Below are 16,614 nucleotides of genomic sequence, written 5' to 3' on the forward strand. Positions count from 1 at the left end.
CAATGAGCATTGAAATAGAAATGAAGAGAAACAAAGATGTAGGCTAGCTTTGTTTAGGTAGCCTCTAAGCTTGCAGACTGAGTAAGATTTTTTCCTTGGTTTTATATGTGGCACTTACTTTGAGAATGTAATTAAAGTCTCCTTTTGTCAACTACACTAATACATCGGTTTGTTAGATTAAGACATCAGTTAGACGTCAAGTTTGTCTACCTAGTGACAGAAACAGGCAAAAAGTATCTTACACTGCAAAGCTTTGGCCAGAAGTCTTCTCCCTGTCTCTTCCTTCTGCACATCTCTAAAAAAAACTGATGTAATGTCTGCTTTCACTAAATTTTTCCTACAATACTCAGAAATATTACCAATCATTGCATCTTCAAACCAAAAAGGAACTGTCACATACTTTTACTTTCTTATACAGCTGTGCCAAATTTTCGGCTGGTATAAACATACGGAACAACTTTCCTGCTCAAATACTGTGTTGAAATACTTCAGCTGCATTTCTCTCAGATGTGTGTTAATGCCTGTTCCAGCCAATATACTTACTTGTTTATCTGTGCCAAGAACATTCCCTTCAATGCATAGAACTCAGCAGTCATCTCCTTGGTGAAGTACTTCAGATTAGTTGATTCAATAACTTCAAGACCCTGTTAAATGAGTCTTAGTGAAAAAAACTTTCTAAAACTGAAGTTTTAATAAAAATGAATATACTGGTAAAAAAAAAAAGTCAAAACATCCTCTTGAAATTTCAATAGAAGATAAATGAAAAATAAATACTACGAATTTTCAGTATTTTTAGTTTTAAAAAAATCTAGACTAACAACAATTCTAAGTTCTTAATGTTCTATGCAAAACTGTTAGATACTATGGACAACATTCAGGCGATGGGTTACCACTGCCACCTTGAAGTTTGCTGACCTTATAATCATATATCAGGGTTTTCTGCCTACGATCATGTTTTTTCTCCTTCCCTTCCAACTCATTTTCACTTCATATGCCAGCACCCTTCACTCACGAATAAGTCACTCAAAAACTTTGATTTAGTACTTCAGTCAGTGGTACAACTGTGCTGTCCTTTTGCAATTCATGTATTTTACAAAATAAACAAATGGAAAGGACTTTGAAGATTTCAAACTACGTACTTCCACTTTAGTTTTTATTTGGTTAATTTTTAAAATTCTCACAGTATTCAGTTCAAAAAGGACAATAACTGCCTTTGACTAACAATGTTACTTAACACTAGACATGATAAAACCTGAACAACAAAATTCTGGCACTGTTCTGTACACAGGCAGTTTATTTAAATCAATACATCTGACGGCCCTTATAATCCTCAGTAACAACTTCAGAGATAAAGCTACCATACCTGCATACATTCATTTTTGCCCATAACTCCAGCCAACTGAAGGTAACATTTAACTTGCTGGCGAATCTTCTGAAAGCAGTCCACGATGGGTACAGTTGGAATTGTATGAATGCGACTCAGTATGTCCAGAGCTACGTTGACCAGCCCTTGTTTTCGAGCTATCTTTCCATACTGGATAATTGCTGATGCAGAAGCATGAACCCCCAACATAGCATTATTGGAACTAGGATCATGCTGAGAACTATTCTCGTATGCAGTTACAATGGCTAGAGACAAAACACGAAACTTTTGTCAGTATAAATGAAACCATACATATAGCAAAATCTTACACAATACATATGAAATTATGACTTAATGGAACATTTAAATGGAAACTGGATAAAAACAACCTTGTTAAAATCAAGAAAATTATTGCATATTTAAATAAAAAGAATAGAAATAACTTATTTCAAACAATGTGTTGTCTGGAAAATTACATGATGAATGCATGCTGGACCAGGCAGTTTTACCCTGGTAATGATGCTGTCTCCACATGAAAATGCTGCTCCAGTGGGATAAATCATCTGACACAATAGGTAACCTGTTCCTCCAAGTCTTTACAACAGTCTTCATATCATGTAAGCTGTTGTTCCTTCCTAGATTAGTCGGTTGCAATCCTGCATTTATTTGGGCTGCTTCTTGAAGTTCAATTATTTGCTGTGCTGCCTGGAAAACATTACACAACATAAATTATCCTAAAGGACAGTACAATAAGTGAGCCAATAGAAAAAGATCCTTCTGATGAGTCCACTTTTAAATCATCAAGTAAAGATAAAACTATGCCATTTGGGGTCATTATTTGCACAAATGACCATTAATCATTGTAATCATTATGAAAAAAATAATAAATCACAATGCAAGTTTCACTCAACAATTCGCTTACTGAACAGAAATGTCATATTCAGCCACTGAGTCACCAGTACAGAATTTATACCAATGGGTGTCTATATCTAACAACCAAATTATTTTATAAAGTATATGAATGTGACATAAAGTACCTTCCGACACGCTTGCAAGAGGTCATTGCATTGACTTCAGGCTCCCCTCCTCTGAAGTTCATTTCAGGAACAACTCATTCTGACAAAACCTAAATGCCCTGGTTGCAAACAGACACCGCCAACCTATGGTTAATGCGTTCTTCCTATAACGCTATGAGTTTGCTTCCAAGGTTTCAGTTGGGGAAGCAGTGACATGTCTTTCCTTAATGCTAGGCTAGTAAGATCAAAATTCCCTCATTCTTTCTTTAATTTAGAAAGCAAATGCTTTCACAAAATGGTAGTGGTCAAAAGAAAATAATCAAAACAAAACTTTTAACAGAACCTACTAGCATAAATTCCCTAATCATGATCTCACCTCTTAATAGAAGCTTGAATGTGCAGCAACACTGTGCATTCCTGAAACTATTAAGACAATCTCCAAAAAAACTTAACTGTGAGAAATCACTTAGATCAAGAATGTTTTTTTTTCCACAAACATCCACTACTCTCAAATTAATGAAAGGAGCAAACAGGAGGTGGCAGTAGCCTCAAACCTACTAAAGGCAGCAGACATTTTGTTAAACTTCAACAAGTTGAAGAAGAGGCCTGCAAACATTAAAGGAATTTAATTACCTGTAGTACAATAAAACCAATGTAGTATTCTCTAAGCTACCTCCCTGGCAGATAACAGTTGTATTCACTGTTAATCAACCAAATAAGATAACTACTTAAAAAAAAAAAAGCCATCCAAATTTACACAGTGAAATCTCTCGAAACAAAATAAATTAAACAAAGTAATATTTTCCTACAGTCATCTCAGTATCAGCTCTCACAATAGCTTAACCTTCATCCTACACCCATTCATCACATAAATTTAATTTTCTCACAGGTATTTAATCACTTACTATCTGATATTAAAAAAAAAAAAGTAATTACCGCAGTGCAAATTCATGGCTGCATTTGTACCTCTGTCAGTCATTGCCTAATTTATCATTTCTTCATGAGGGATATATACATATTAGATTATTTTAAAAGCTTATTTGAATTGATATCTGAAAGCATTCAAATGCTTTATTTAGCAATAGTAACCCTTTCATGCTGCAGATATTGCCCATCCATGGGAGAAAAAACTCAAAACCATCAGTGAAAACTTATCAAAAAGGAATTAATTTAGTCAAGAAGTCTTCCAGTTGTATATCAGCTCAAACAAATGAAACCTTGTACAATTATTTATGCCTTACCTATTTCTTGACAGCTTCTTCACAATATGGAGAATTTTTCCATATTCATTCACTCTGTCTGATGCATCAACATGTATTATAAAAATCCAAACGCATGCTGTGTAAGCTCTACCCACAAGTACAACTTAGTGGGGTAGCTTAGATCATGTGGATTTAGGCACTCATGAATCAAACCAGGCCTGACACACAGGGTGAACTACTCATCCTCCACAGAATTATGGAAGCCACTATATTAAAAAGAACTTAGAAAGTAGTATCCTCTGCACTTCTGTGGGTAAGGTTCATTCACAGTTCTCTGAGCACCAGTCCATCAAGAAATGCATCCCCCATTATCAAATCTCAGATCATACTGCACAGAGATATCCCACAGTTTCCCCCTTGGAGATGAAAGGCTTCCTTCACTGTAATGAGAGCTAATCTTTGACGGATGCTTGTTTATCAGGATGCCTAATGAGGGACACAATCAGCCCTTCAAACAAATTACTGGCATGTTTATTCCCAATCACATACTGCATGACAAACTGAACACAACTCTCCCCCAGCCCCACTTCCACGCTCTGGCTACAGCTGCACAGTCCAAATTGGAAGACACTAGGTTCCTTTTCAAGAAGCTTCGGAAAGCAACTCAAAGCCAAATCCCATTTCTTAGAGATGCGTTTAGGCACCTACTTCCATTCAATTATACTTGGCAATAACATCTACTCTCAGAAGTTCTCTTACAGTTGTGAATTACTTACATAATTAAATCCAAGAGAAAGCAAAAGGATAAGTGTTGACATTTCACACATTTAAAAGGGAAGAAGTTATCCATTTCTGTTACAGTGAAATGTGTGAAAGGACACAAGCCATACATTTTTCACCGCTTTACATGTTATTTCATCTCTTGTAATTAGTAAACTGCATATTCTATGTGATCAAAGTCGTACCAGCTGCTTCACAAAAATATTTCTGGAAGTCTGAAAAAAGAAACAGTCTCAGCAAGTTCTCACAAGCTCTTCCTGACAGGACAAGAAAACAAGTCTTCCCCTAATTTTTTAAGTGTATCATTTCCCTGAGAAACATTTATGCCAAAGAGAAAGACTAAAAACAGAGAATTTAAGCGTATCTGTTCTTTAAACTGAAGTGCTAGCATTGCACGAAAAAAATAAAAGATTTTTCACAAGCAAAAATAAAGACGTATCTTGTGTACAATACCTTAAAACCAATATACATTTCTATAAATGCTGAGAAAATTCTTTGCTTTGTAATATTTAACAATTTGAAGGCTGAAATATGGGCTGGGATAACCAACTGGAAAGTTACTCATCCTTTCTAAGTAAACGATTCAAGTATGCACACAAGAATTTATTTAAACATTTGTGCTGGTAAAGACCATGTGCAATATACTGCAGTAATTTTACAGGACAGTATGAAACTGAAGTTACAAATTTACGCCCCTATTTAAATGAGCTTGCTAAAGAAATAAGCCAATAACTACTAGATGATACTCAACTTTGGGCATTTTCTTTTTTTTTGTTGTTGGTTTGGTTTTGTTGTTGTTTTGGGGGATTTTTTGTTTGTTTTGTTTTTGAAGTTGTTGTAACCCTAAATTAATTAGCTGTCCCTCATTTCATTCTGGACAGGACAGTTTGCTGCTTCATTGCCAGAATTCTGCCCTTACTTTAGAATTAAGCTCCTCTCAAAACTTTACACTCACTTTGTCCAATTTTTTTGTCCAGAAAACATACTGATCTCCTTCAAATCCCAAAGAAGTAAGGCCACTGGGCTCCCCGCTCTTCTGAATCATGAAATCTGTTCCTTCTTGGTTCATAAAAGGCCCTTGACGAAGGTCACCACTGTCTCAAATCTTCTAGCTGACCTATTCATATAAGTGCTCTGTAATATACTGGAATTAAAATGAGCTAATTAGTTGGAAGCAGTAACCTCTTCCATCAGCACAAACTTGTAAAGCATGCACCCAGATGTTGGCACGGCGAATTACTGGAATATGGCCTCCCACTCAGACCAACGATGTTTTATTTTCTGCAGCTGGCATCAGACTAGCTGAGGAGAGCCACGATCACTCTGCCCAATGCACAAGATCTCCCTGACTGTGAAGCAACATGATTTAGGATGGGAATTCTTCACACCTTACTTCAAGATTTTAAATCAACACTGATCAGAACTGCCAAATGACCTTGCCAGACAACTAATATCGCTGCAGACCAACACATGAAGCTTTGAGGTACACATTAGTTTAACCAACACAATCCACTCTCCTTTACAGCAGAAGTTGTATACAGGTCTCTCCCTGTCCAATAAAATATCACATAATTCGGAGACTATATTCCCTCACGATTCCTTTCCCTGATGCTCTTGATGGCATCTGCTATATTCCCAAGACCCACTAAAAAAAAAAGAGAAATAATGGATGTACCAAACTGGGCACTTTATGTGCTACAAAAGCTTTCTTTAGCTTAGTGATATGGTTTAGTGGAAGACTTGTTAGGGTTAGGTCAGAAGTTGGACTGGGTGATCTTGGAGGTCTCTTCCAACCTAGACGATTCTGTGATTCTTTCTACCATTTATATTCAACACCGATGTGCTCACAGAACCACACAGCAGGCTCAACCTGCTGTTCTAACTTTCCAACCCAAGTGCCCTTGAAGGAGCTCAGAGGGCACACCAACCCAAGTCATCTGAAGATCTTCAGGTGGCTTCATCCTGCCATAAAAAAGGAGCAGACAAAACCATTTTACAGCCCTACCAGTAGAAAACGGCTTGGGGAATGGCAAATCAGAACATTTAGCAAAATAATATGGAACTGACAAAAAAAAAAAAACACAAAAAACAATAAGGTTCGCATTGCCCAGAGCTTCATCTGAAAAGTCCATCACTAACAAGACCCTTAAACCTTCTGTTTCTTTGACCCTAATGCTTAAGCCACAGGGATGTTCAGAACTTGCTCAGCAATACCAGCATTTCTAAATATGCTTTTCCTTTATAGGGCATTGACACTTAGCTTAGATTTAAAAAAATAAAATAAAATTACGCGAGTGGGTTACAATTGACAAAATTCCATACTGCATTTAACACATTTTCAAACTAACTGAAAGAACACTTTGGAGGTTATTTCAACATTTCCACAAGTAATATAATGTAATAATATACCTACTCAAAATGGATCTTACTTCAAAACCCACTGAATGTTCAAGAACTCCAAGTACCGCAGCACATAAGCATTAGCCCACAAAGAAGGCTGAGCCATTTGTCAGTTTTCAAATAGCTACCTCTATACACCACAAGCAGAACAAATTCAGGTGAACTATAAAGACTTTCAAAGGAATCCCAGTCAAAATGCACATTCCACAATTTTTAACAAAGAAATGCCATTAGGAGAACTAATCAGTACTATGCAGCAGAGTATTTTATACTCACAGTTATTAGAAGTCCTGAGACCTGGTACCAGAAAATAACTGATTCAAACAACTCTTAATTCTCACCTGGAGAAGGGGAGTATGAACATGGGAGACTACGTGAGGAAGCCGCCTCCACTCCCGAATAGCCAGACTACTCGCCATCTCCACCAGGCGCTCAATGAAGTTAAGCTGCTGCTCTTCAGGATGGCAAATTGCTAAGTATCCTCTGTACATGTTCACTTTCCAAGCCATCTCTTTTGGACAACTCAGCTCCACCTGGTAATGGAAAAAAGCCCAGTAAAGATTATTCATACTTAAATGCAACATTTCTGATGTATTTTTTAAAGATTTCTTAAACAGGTTTATTTTTTGTTTTAAAAATACCACACTAAAATATCAACATTTCTCATTAGAGGAGCTTAGGCATTCTAATAATTATTCGTTAGGGTAGGCTAGCAAATAAATTGCAAATTCAGCACAAGCAGTTCCTTCACACAGCCTGCTGTTAGGGTATTTTTTACTCTGACGATCGTAGAGTAGCTCAGAGACAGCTGAGCAAGCTGAAAGCAGTCTTGCAACAGGAGCATGAAGCTCACTGCAAACCAATTCACCCTGTAAAGAGAAAAAAGATGCTTCTCAGCAGATAGTCTACTACCTCTGAAATGCTCCGGGGGCTCCAGAACAAGTAATGTCAACTTCTCACTTAAAAGGATCCCGTCCCTATCTGTCAGCACATTACACCAGCATTATACTTCCTAACTGCCTCCTCTAGGACATTACTAAATTGATGAGAATAAACAATTGATTTCTTTTTTTCAATCATCTACAAGTAACCTTCCCATTTATGTCAAAATAATTTCTGAATACAGGTGCAAAGTCAGGTGGCAGTGATAAAACAATTAAAATACAATTTTAAACCATTTTTTTTTAAATCCTGGAAAAACAGAAATATGGCAACTAGAAACAGCAAAGCACAATTGTTTAGCAACTGAATTCTTATTTTACAGTAAACATACACGTAACTAAATGCTTAACTGCTCCCTATCCGACACCACAGGCCTTAAATCCAGAACTCATTTGGTTTCTCATTTTTAATCTTCACATCAAACTTTTTTCGCCCTGATATGCAACACAGAAATTCCTCTACATTATCTCCATGTTGATATACTGTATCTTAAGCATTACGATTGGTTTTTCTGCTTATCCTCAACTGACTTTTATGCCTGAGCCAGCAGAGAGAAACTGCCAGGTAGCAACCTTACACTTACACAGTGAAAATAATCTCTTTTTTATTACAGTATCTGCTGGATCATTAAACACAATGGCAATGTGAGCAAATGGAAATGAGTCTTGGGTCCTATCAAAGGCCACATGGTATTTTAATAGCTCAACTTTAATATGTAGATTATTAAAAATGTTTCCCAAAGATTTATGAAAACTGATACTATCTGCCATCTTTTCTGACTCTTCTGACCCATGGATCAACAATGGAGCTTCATATAATCGAAAAAACTTGTATGCCAAGTAAGTTTTTAAAAACAGGTGCATTAAAGAATACCAATACAATTGGGAGTAACCAGTGTAGCAGCATAGAAGCAATTATTCTTTCACAACCTAATATTTATGCAAACATGTGTCCTGACACTTCTTTTATAAGAACCTGAGTAGCGCCAAACAAGCTCCATTTATGGCTTCAGCAACATCTTCTCTTTAGTCAGTTAGTGAATGTCTCATTACTGAAAATATCTTGTTTAATATAACTGCATCTAGAGCATATCAGCAGTTACTCGTGGTTGTCACTTATACTCAACTCAATTTCCAAAACCAGAATCTATCTGACATGATCTATTTCATTCTGTTCTAACTCAAGGCTTAAAATATATTGTACGATATAGTTCTTATTTTAGGTTTTAAACGTTTCTCAAATACCATCACTTCTATAATTACCCAGTAAAGTTGCATACCATTTTTTAAAAGAGCAAAAGAGTTAATCGAAATGTAAATATGACCTATTGGATCATTGTTGTAGCTGTAGTACAGCTTGTTACTTAGAGATTTAGTTTCACATGGACTGAAAATTGATAAAAATACATCTTTAGAGACAACTATTTAATTTGAACCATCAGTACTACAAGTATGGGAGAATTCAATTTCAAATGTTGCAGTGGTTGGACACCCTTAATTTAGGTTCTAATAAAAGACAACGCTGCCTTTAATTAATTAAACAACTTTTTCAGTTTTCACAGTGTAGCCTTTAAAAGCAAAACATACGGACTGCATACACCTGCTTTGCCTTCTGACAACAGGCACTGTTATAGAAGAATAAACACTACATTGAAAAAAAAAAAGTCTGATTTTGAAGAAAGGGAGACATACAATTCGACATATTTATCATGCAAGAATAAGTTGTCAGAATGAAGCATGCCATTAGGATATTTTGTATACAGAAACTTAATCCTGCTAGGTACCGGAATTAAAAGATGCTCAGCATTTTTCATGTTTTAACTTTTGCAAATATTATGAAAGTAGACAGCCAACTGACTATTTGACATGCAATATTTTTAACTGCTGGGTATTGGTTCAAAACTTAAACAGTAATGATGAAACAATAAAGCCCAATGAAGTGCAGGACTAATTCTCCTGGCTAAGTCTCTGCAACATGAAAAAACGCTGCCTAAGGCTCTGCCCAGAGCTTTGCCAGTAAAAATGTATTTTAAATATGCAATTTGCTCCCTTATTCCAAGCTCTGACATCTTTAGCAGAGTAATACCAGGAATGTCACAGTATATAGCTACACTGCAACAAAGATCAGCAAGTTCCTTTCTACTTGTGATTTAATGCAGTGTTCTCACCTTTCAGTAATTTGTTCTACTGTAATCAGTCCTACATCTGATTTACGTTTCTACATTAACTAATCAAAGACAAACAACTCTACTTACTATGAAAAGAAGGTGTATTTCCTTAAAATAATAGTTGTGGGTTTTTGTTTGTTTGTTTGTTGTTGTTGTTGTTGTTGTTTTAAGTTTTCAGTCTTCTATAAAACAGTGATTTGGCATACAAAGTTAAAAAAATAATAATAATCCCAAAAAAATCTACTGGCAACACGAATACCGAAGTCTGTTGCTTGTCCCAAGAAGCCCGAGATGGATGCACAGCCCTATACTTTATTGCAACCTCAGGAACCATAATCATGGGCTGATGCTCATGGGATGGTTCTTAAACCAGTCAGGAAAAAGATGCCTAAGAGAGGGTACAATGTGGAAGAATTCCTCAAAATTTGCTCTCAGATAGAAAAACATCTACCTATGTATTTTCTGTCGCATCTTCTCAGAAAATAGGGGTCATTCTATGCATGTTTACCTAGCCATTTAAACTTTATTAACAGGAAAAAAAAAAAAAAAAAAGATATTACACTTGGAAAGAAAAGGATCTTGAAGATTTTGATCTTTTGATATGTTATCCTCTATATGCAGCGTGCCCCCTGCCTTCAAGCTCTCCTGTAACAGGCAGAACTTTATGGAGCGTTCATACGTCAGGCACACAGCACAGAACACGCGGGCTCATGAGTGAAACCCAGGAAAGGACAAAGGAAAGGTTAAATGTTTTATAAATGCAAGTTGTTTAGCAAAATGAATCACAAGCAGAATGTAATAATGAACTTCATAATGAATCAGGAAGGTCAACAGCAGGAAAGCACAAACCATGTATTTTATCCATTACCAAAGGAGGAAGACAACTACTTCACCTGCTACACACAAGTTCCTTAGTTCCTAACAAAAGCTAGCTATGGTGCTAGTTTCTAAACGCTATATAGCAGGCAGGGCACATCTCTGCTACTTCAGATGAAAACTATGCCCAGAGAGAGTGTGGCATCTCACTCCTTGGAGATAGTAAAACTCTACTAGAGAAGACAACCTGATCTACTTGTGCCTTCTCTGAACAGACCTCCAAAAGTCCCTTCCAACACAAATAACTCTAGGATTCAGTAAGCCTGACACTAAATTATAAAAATATAGCTATCAATGCATTAAACCTTTGAGGAAGCTTTGAAACATAAGAAAAATACAACTCATACTTTGATTCCACATAAGATGAAATAAGGAGAATATGGAATGTGGAAAAATCAAACAAGTAGTACTCTGCCATAAACGTGTATTTTAACAAATCTTCACAACATTACGATAATTACTTCTAGCACGAAACCTACCACAAATTGTCATGATCTGAGAGGAGAGAAAAATACTTGTTAGTTTCTTTTTTTTTTTTGCTTCTTTTTTACTTTTGTTTTAAAGGGTGTAGAATTAAACAGCACCACAAAAGCCTGCTCTTTCTTACAAGTGGTCTATATAATTGTTTTTGTTTGTTTGTTTGTTAAGACTTGCGTGTGTTCTGGTATATATCATACACCAAAAAATAGTTTGGTGAACCCATTTGAAAGTCAATTATCTAAAAGCTAAGTATGACCTTGTGCGTATGCATTACGATTCTATTTGTTTTATAAACCTATTTATGTGGATTCAAATTACTTTTCCCTCAGAAGTAACCCATCTCTTCCTGCAATCCTGGTCGTCTTCAAATCCAGTCCCCATCTCTGTCACTGCCCATCAGTTCAAACTGTCTCCTGCACTGCCAATCTCAACGATGCATGCTGCAATATTTAATTCAATGCCTCCTCCTCTCTGAGGGTTTTACCAAAGGAAATTACTTTCTTCATCTCTGTTCTATAGTCTATTTACCCAGTTTTTTCTTCATTAAAGTAACGATTAGCAGCATAATCTGCAGCGTACATCAGCCTTTCCAACCAATGGACACAAACTCAGATTTCATGTGTTGCTTTTTCAGGGATTTTTTTGCTCTTTTAAACGCCTAGCAACATTTTGCCATATCTAAAAGTCTGCATATTAATGATGCATACAGGTTGCATTGCTTCCATTTAAGTAACGCATGAATGTAAAGCTTCATTTGAAATTATGACCAGTTCCAGTTAAACCAGTTCAAGTTTTCTGTCTGATGCCTGGAAGCCACCTTCAAGTTCTTCACATGCAAAGTAATTTAACAGCATAGAGAAGGGGGAGAAAAAACAACCAACCAACTAAACAAAACCAAACCAAACCACACATCACTCTGTGGCATTGCAAAAATGCCCTTGCCATAAGTCTACAGACATAGAACTCCATGACTCCAGAAGACAGAACAATACAGTTCAGGCAAGAAAGGTAAAAAAGGGCAAACAATACTGCAAAGAGCAGCTTTCATAACGCACATAGCACTTAACTGAACACAGTGCTGATCCTAACGCACAGATTCACACAATCTGCTGCACGTACATTTAACGAACTATGGCTACAGTTGGATCTCTGAAAAATGATTTGAAAGATGTTCAAGAAAAAGGCAAGAGACAGGCAGGAGCCACACGTGTATATTCTGAAATCTCTTAACAAGGATTTTGAAATAGCTTTACAAATATTCCTTAGATAACACTAAGGTATTACATGTAAACCAAATTTAGTTGACAACTCCCTGACTCTCACATTTTTCACACGTCATAATCTCCCCTCAAGTGCAGTGCAGATGAACAGAGTAAACTGTGTTTAGCAGTTTTATATTTGGACAGTGGAAGTTAAGAACACTTCAGCTTTGCCTTTCAGGTGCTTAAGCAAACAAAAACAGAGGCAATGTTTTTTTTGTTTTGTTTTGTTTTTTATTATTCCCTTTTAGACCTGGAAACAGTTACATTGTCTACAGACAACGAGCCAATGACTGAAGTATTTTCTTATTTTATTCCTTTCATAAAAGGAACGCTTGTTCCCATAAAGGCATAAGATGTAAAAATGTCCCTCTCATCCCCCATAAACCTTTGAGTTCAGTTTTATCTAATACCATATACTTGCAAGGGTCCCATCCTATGTTTCTCCATATATCACTGCCAGCACACACTTCGGTGGCAAGCATTTGTAGCTTTTTAATAACTCAGCACTATGCACCAAATCTTTCATCTGCCCCAACTAAATTTCTTACATTGTACAGCTTTATAAAGAGAGAAAAAAAGAATCAAGTTCGTCTTATGAAATGACATGCCTCAATTGCCAAAACACCCAGCTGTGTGCTGGTACATCAGAGAAAACTTCTGACGATGAGTTTACTGTTTCTGTGAAATGAGCTGTAATACTGCCTTGTTAGAAATGTTATCAGTAAAACGAACAAAGAAACTAAACACTAGCATAAAAAGCCCTCACTCACCTGCACCAGAGCTTCCTTCATGGCTGTCCAGTTTGAAACCCGCCATGCACATTCCAATACTAGGTAAGGATTGATGTGTCCTTTTGACTGGCCGTATTCTGTCAAAGGTTCCCACTGATTCAGTTCTTTTGAGCAACTACGAAAATTGCAACCATCGTAAATTTATTTACCAACAACAAAAATTCAAAAGAAGTGACTACTAATGCTTTGTATTAGAATATTATCAGTATATTTGTTTGTTTATTTTTTGTTTGCAAGCACTGCAAATACCTTATCCAGTTGGAAGGATATCTGTTATTTTATTAATTTACTACCAATTACAATACAGAAATCTGTGAACAGGGTGAAACTGCATTTTCTGTCTCCCAGAACAACCATTTTAAATGGAAAAAACAAATTTTAGTTCCAATCTGTTTGCACCAATAACAAATTACAATTTTACAAGTCTTCAGACATATCAGTTCTGAGGGTCTGTTAAGGAAGTAAAAAAGTAGCTTTTTTATTCCCTTAAGTTTTCCCTGTATCTTAAAAGTCCTGAGCTAAGCTTTTTCTAGGAACTAATATTTTAAACCAGCAGGGTATTCTACTTCTATTGCAGGGCAGCAATACTTCTTCTACATCAGCTTTAGAGTCTTACCGAATCCAATGATCTTCCCAGAGCTGATACTCGGGGAAGATAGAAGGAGAAGCATTGTTCCGTTCATGTTCTTTTTTAGCCTTTTCCATTGCTTTTTCATAAGTTTCTTGTGCCTGAATAAAATTCATACTGGTTTACTTTTCCATCTGTTATATACACATTAACTGAACAGTTGCTTTAAGTAATATATATATTCTAAGTTTTAAATAAAAAACAAACAATGAGGTGTGTTAACTCATTTCTGAAATAGACATTACTTGGTAGCTTTACAAATGTGATAAAAAGCTGACGAACATACTCAAGAAGTCTTACCTTATCTAGGTATTACATGGCCTTAAAGTATTATGTTAGCCAGAAGAGAAGCTGTTGTAGCACTTTCTAGTTTAGAAGACTGAAGTCTTCTAAATTACTGCTCAGAATATTTTCTTGCTGACCAGCATATTCATCCCAACAGTAAAATCTCAGATTATTTCCCGTATCAAGAGCATACCTGTTCAAAAAAGCCATGTTGTTCATAGGCAATAGCTGTTGCTGTCTCTGGGAATTTACAGCGTTTCTGCCATAGCCCAGCCCACATATCCTCTTCTTGTAACAAAGAGTAGAGCTCAGCAAGGGAATCCAGTATTTCCTAGAACATTAAGAGCAGTGTTTCTCTGCAATCCATCACTACAAAGCATAGTAGTTAGCAAAACCACATCTTCTATACTGAAGCAAGTTGAGAAAGTCATGAAAATAAAGATTTGTTCATGCCTCTTTTTAAAATTCTAGATGGTAAGACATTAATAATGACCAAGTACTGAGAAGAACAACACAGCAGTACATGAAAAAAAAAAAAAAAACCAAAACCACACACCTATGAACGTACAAACGTGTATCGATTCGATTCTTGTTTGGCTTCCTTAAAATATCAGATCAATTCATAGAAAAAAATTGTTTAACAAACCAACAACTCACCCTTTAACATAGAAATAATCTATAATATTTATCTTCCTCAACTACTCACAAACACTACCTGACAGACTACTAAACACAACAGTATCTGTTTACAGAGAACTCGATTTTGCTTAGCAAATAATTCCTTAAGGTCATACAACAACAACTATAATTTGTTAGGGAAAGCACACTCTCCTTTGAGGGAGACAGAGGCGGTATACGCTCCTACATTAGATTTAAAATAAAGGGCAGAAATGGTTTGATCTAATTTTACAGTGCTGAAGAGAATTAGGTTGAAAAGCAGATAGGAAAGAGAGATCAAGAGAGAAAAACATAAAAGTACCAATGCCATGTGAAAGAAAGGCAGGAGAAATAGGTAAGATGCAAAGTAGTCAATATTGCAAGTGACTATTCACGAACATACAAGGTCAGGAATTCCATCACTGAATTAAAAATGGACACTCCTTCAACAAGCTTCTAAAGCTATTGTACTACACTGTTGCCATGTTTTAATCTCCACATTTTATAACCTTTTTCAATTAATATAACACCTTACCTGTTGAGGAGGAGTTATACTTTCCTGCTCATAAAATTCTGTTGTCTGTTTAGGCTTAATTTGTAGGCTCAGTCCTTTTTCAAAGGCTTGATGTTCCAGCATCAGCGTAGAACGAAACCAGAGATTGTGAGTTTTCCCTAAGTATTTCAGGACACAAGGTCTGATGGGAATGGGAGGAACACACTGTGACATTGCTTCCACAAAGCAATTCAGTGCACTTGGCTGGCAATCTCGCTGTACTTGATGGCTACCACTGCACAAGAAAGGGCTTATTTCACCTGCCAGAGCCTGGAACGAAAACATAAGGATAGACAAATCTGAATGAAGAGCTAACTATTACAAAATTTGGATTCAAAAGCTGGTTAATACAGTGTGTGTCTGGGAACAAACGTTTGATAAATGTAGTTCTTAGTAAACTGAAGGGCCCTGTTTCTTTCAAAACATGTACTGATGCAGATGTACAGCATTAACTAGTCACAAAAGATGGCAAACTTCTCAAAGCAAGTGAACAAGTCATTTAGCACAAATACATTTTCCTGAAATGCCAGTCATTTACAGAGGAATTCATTAAAAGAGAGATTCTCACATGTTGCTGTCTGTCAGACAAGATCTTCCACAGTCGTGAAAAAAGCTGGATCCAAGTCTTCTCTGCTAATGGTGTAGAAATATGACATAACTGAACAAAGGCACTCAGCAATGCTCCAGTCTAGAAACAAAAAGAAAGATCTATGTAACATGGGAAAAATACAATACTACTGAAAAACAGTTCAGTTATACAGCTGTTTAAGCAGTAATGTAAATGCCTTTTCCAAACAACATATCAAAAATGTTTTCTTTATCAATGAAAACTACCGTAAAATGAATTTAATGCTGTTTTCATGTTGATCAAGACTCTTATTCATTACTGTAACTGGTTTCAAAAAAAAAAAAAAAAAAGGAAGAAAGTTGATGACTTTGGTAATAGAAATGATCGAGTTAATTGGCTAGACCTATTACTACTACAAAAATTATTTCAAAATAGCTTTCAGTTAAAATTACCTTCTTATTAATTATTTTAATACAAGATGTGATAGACTTTTTTTTGAGCTCTGTCTCCGCCACCACAATTTTCTTAACAGTTAAAATGAACTTACAGGTGGAAGAGGAAGAAATTTAACTGCGTAAGATTGATACAGTAACAAGCAGCAATTAAGTAAACACTTAAGATTTTTTTACACTACACAAATAAGA

At 36.1% G+C, this 16,614-nt stretch overlaps 1 protein-coding gene across 7 annotated transcripts in view; it reads right to left on the bottom strand.

Moving 5' to 3' along the window:
- Positions 1–16,614, bottom strand: part of TRRAP (transformation/transcription domain associated protein) — a 97,639-nt gene that overhangs the window by 24,787 nt on the left and 56,238 nt on the right. For 5 of the 7 annotated variants that reach the window (XM_083800274.1, XM_083800273.1, XM_083800276.1 and 2 more), the window contains 9 exons: positions 15,971–16,090; positions 15,385–15,672; positions 14,386–14,523; positions 13,896–14,008; positions 13,259–13,394; positions 7,103–7,294; positions 1,840–2,068; positions 1,364–1,629; positions 544–644 (listed from right to left, as the gene is read on the bottom strand). In XM_083800274.1, coding sequence (XP_083656400.1) covers positions 544–644; positions 1,364–1,629; positions 1,840–2,068; positions 7,103–7,294; positions 13,259–13,394; positions 13,896–14,008; positions 14,386–14,523; positions 15,385–15,672; positions 15,971–16,090 — 1,583 coding nt within the window. The remainder of the gene's footprint in view (positions 1–543; positions 645–1,363; positions 1,630–1,839; positions 2,069–7,102; positions 7,295–13,258; positions 13,395–13,895; positions 14,009–14,385; positions 14,524–15,384; positions 15,673–15,970; positions 16,091–16,614) is intronic. The other 2 variants (XM_083800278.1, XM_083800277.1) reach the window with 1 other exon arrangement.

This window comes from Anser anser (assembly GCF_964211835.1).
Source record: "Anser anser genome assembly, chromosome: 15".
NCBI lineage: Eukaryota > Metazoa > Chordata > Aves > Anseriformes > Anatidae > Anser > Anser anser.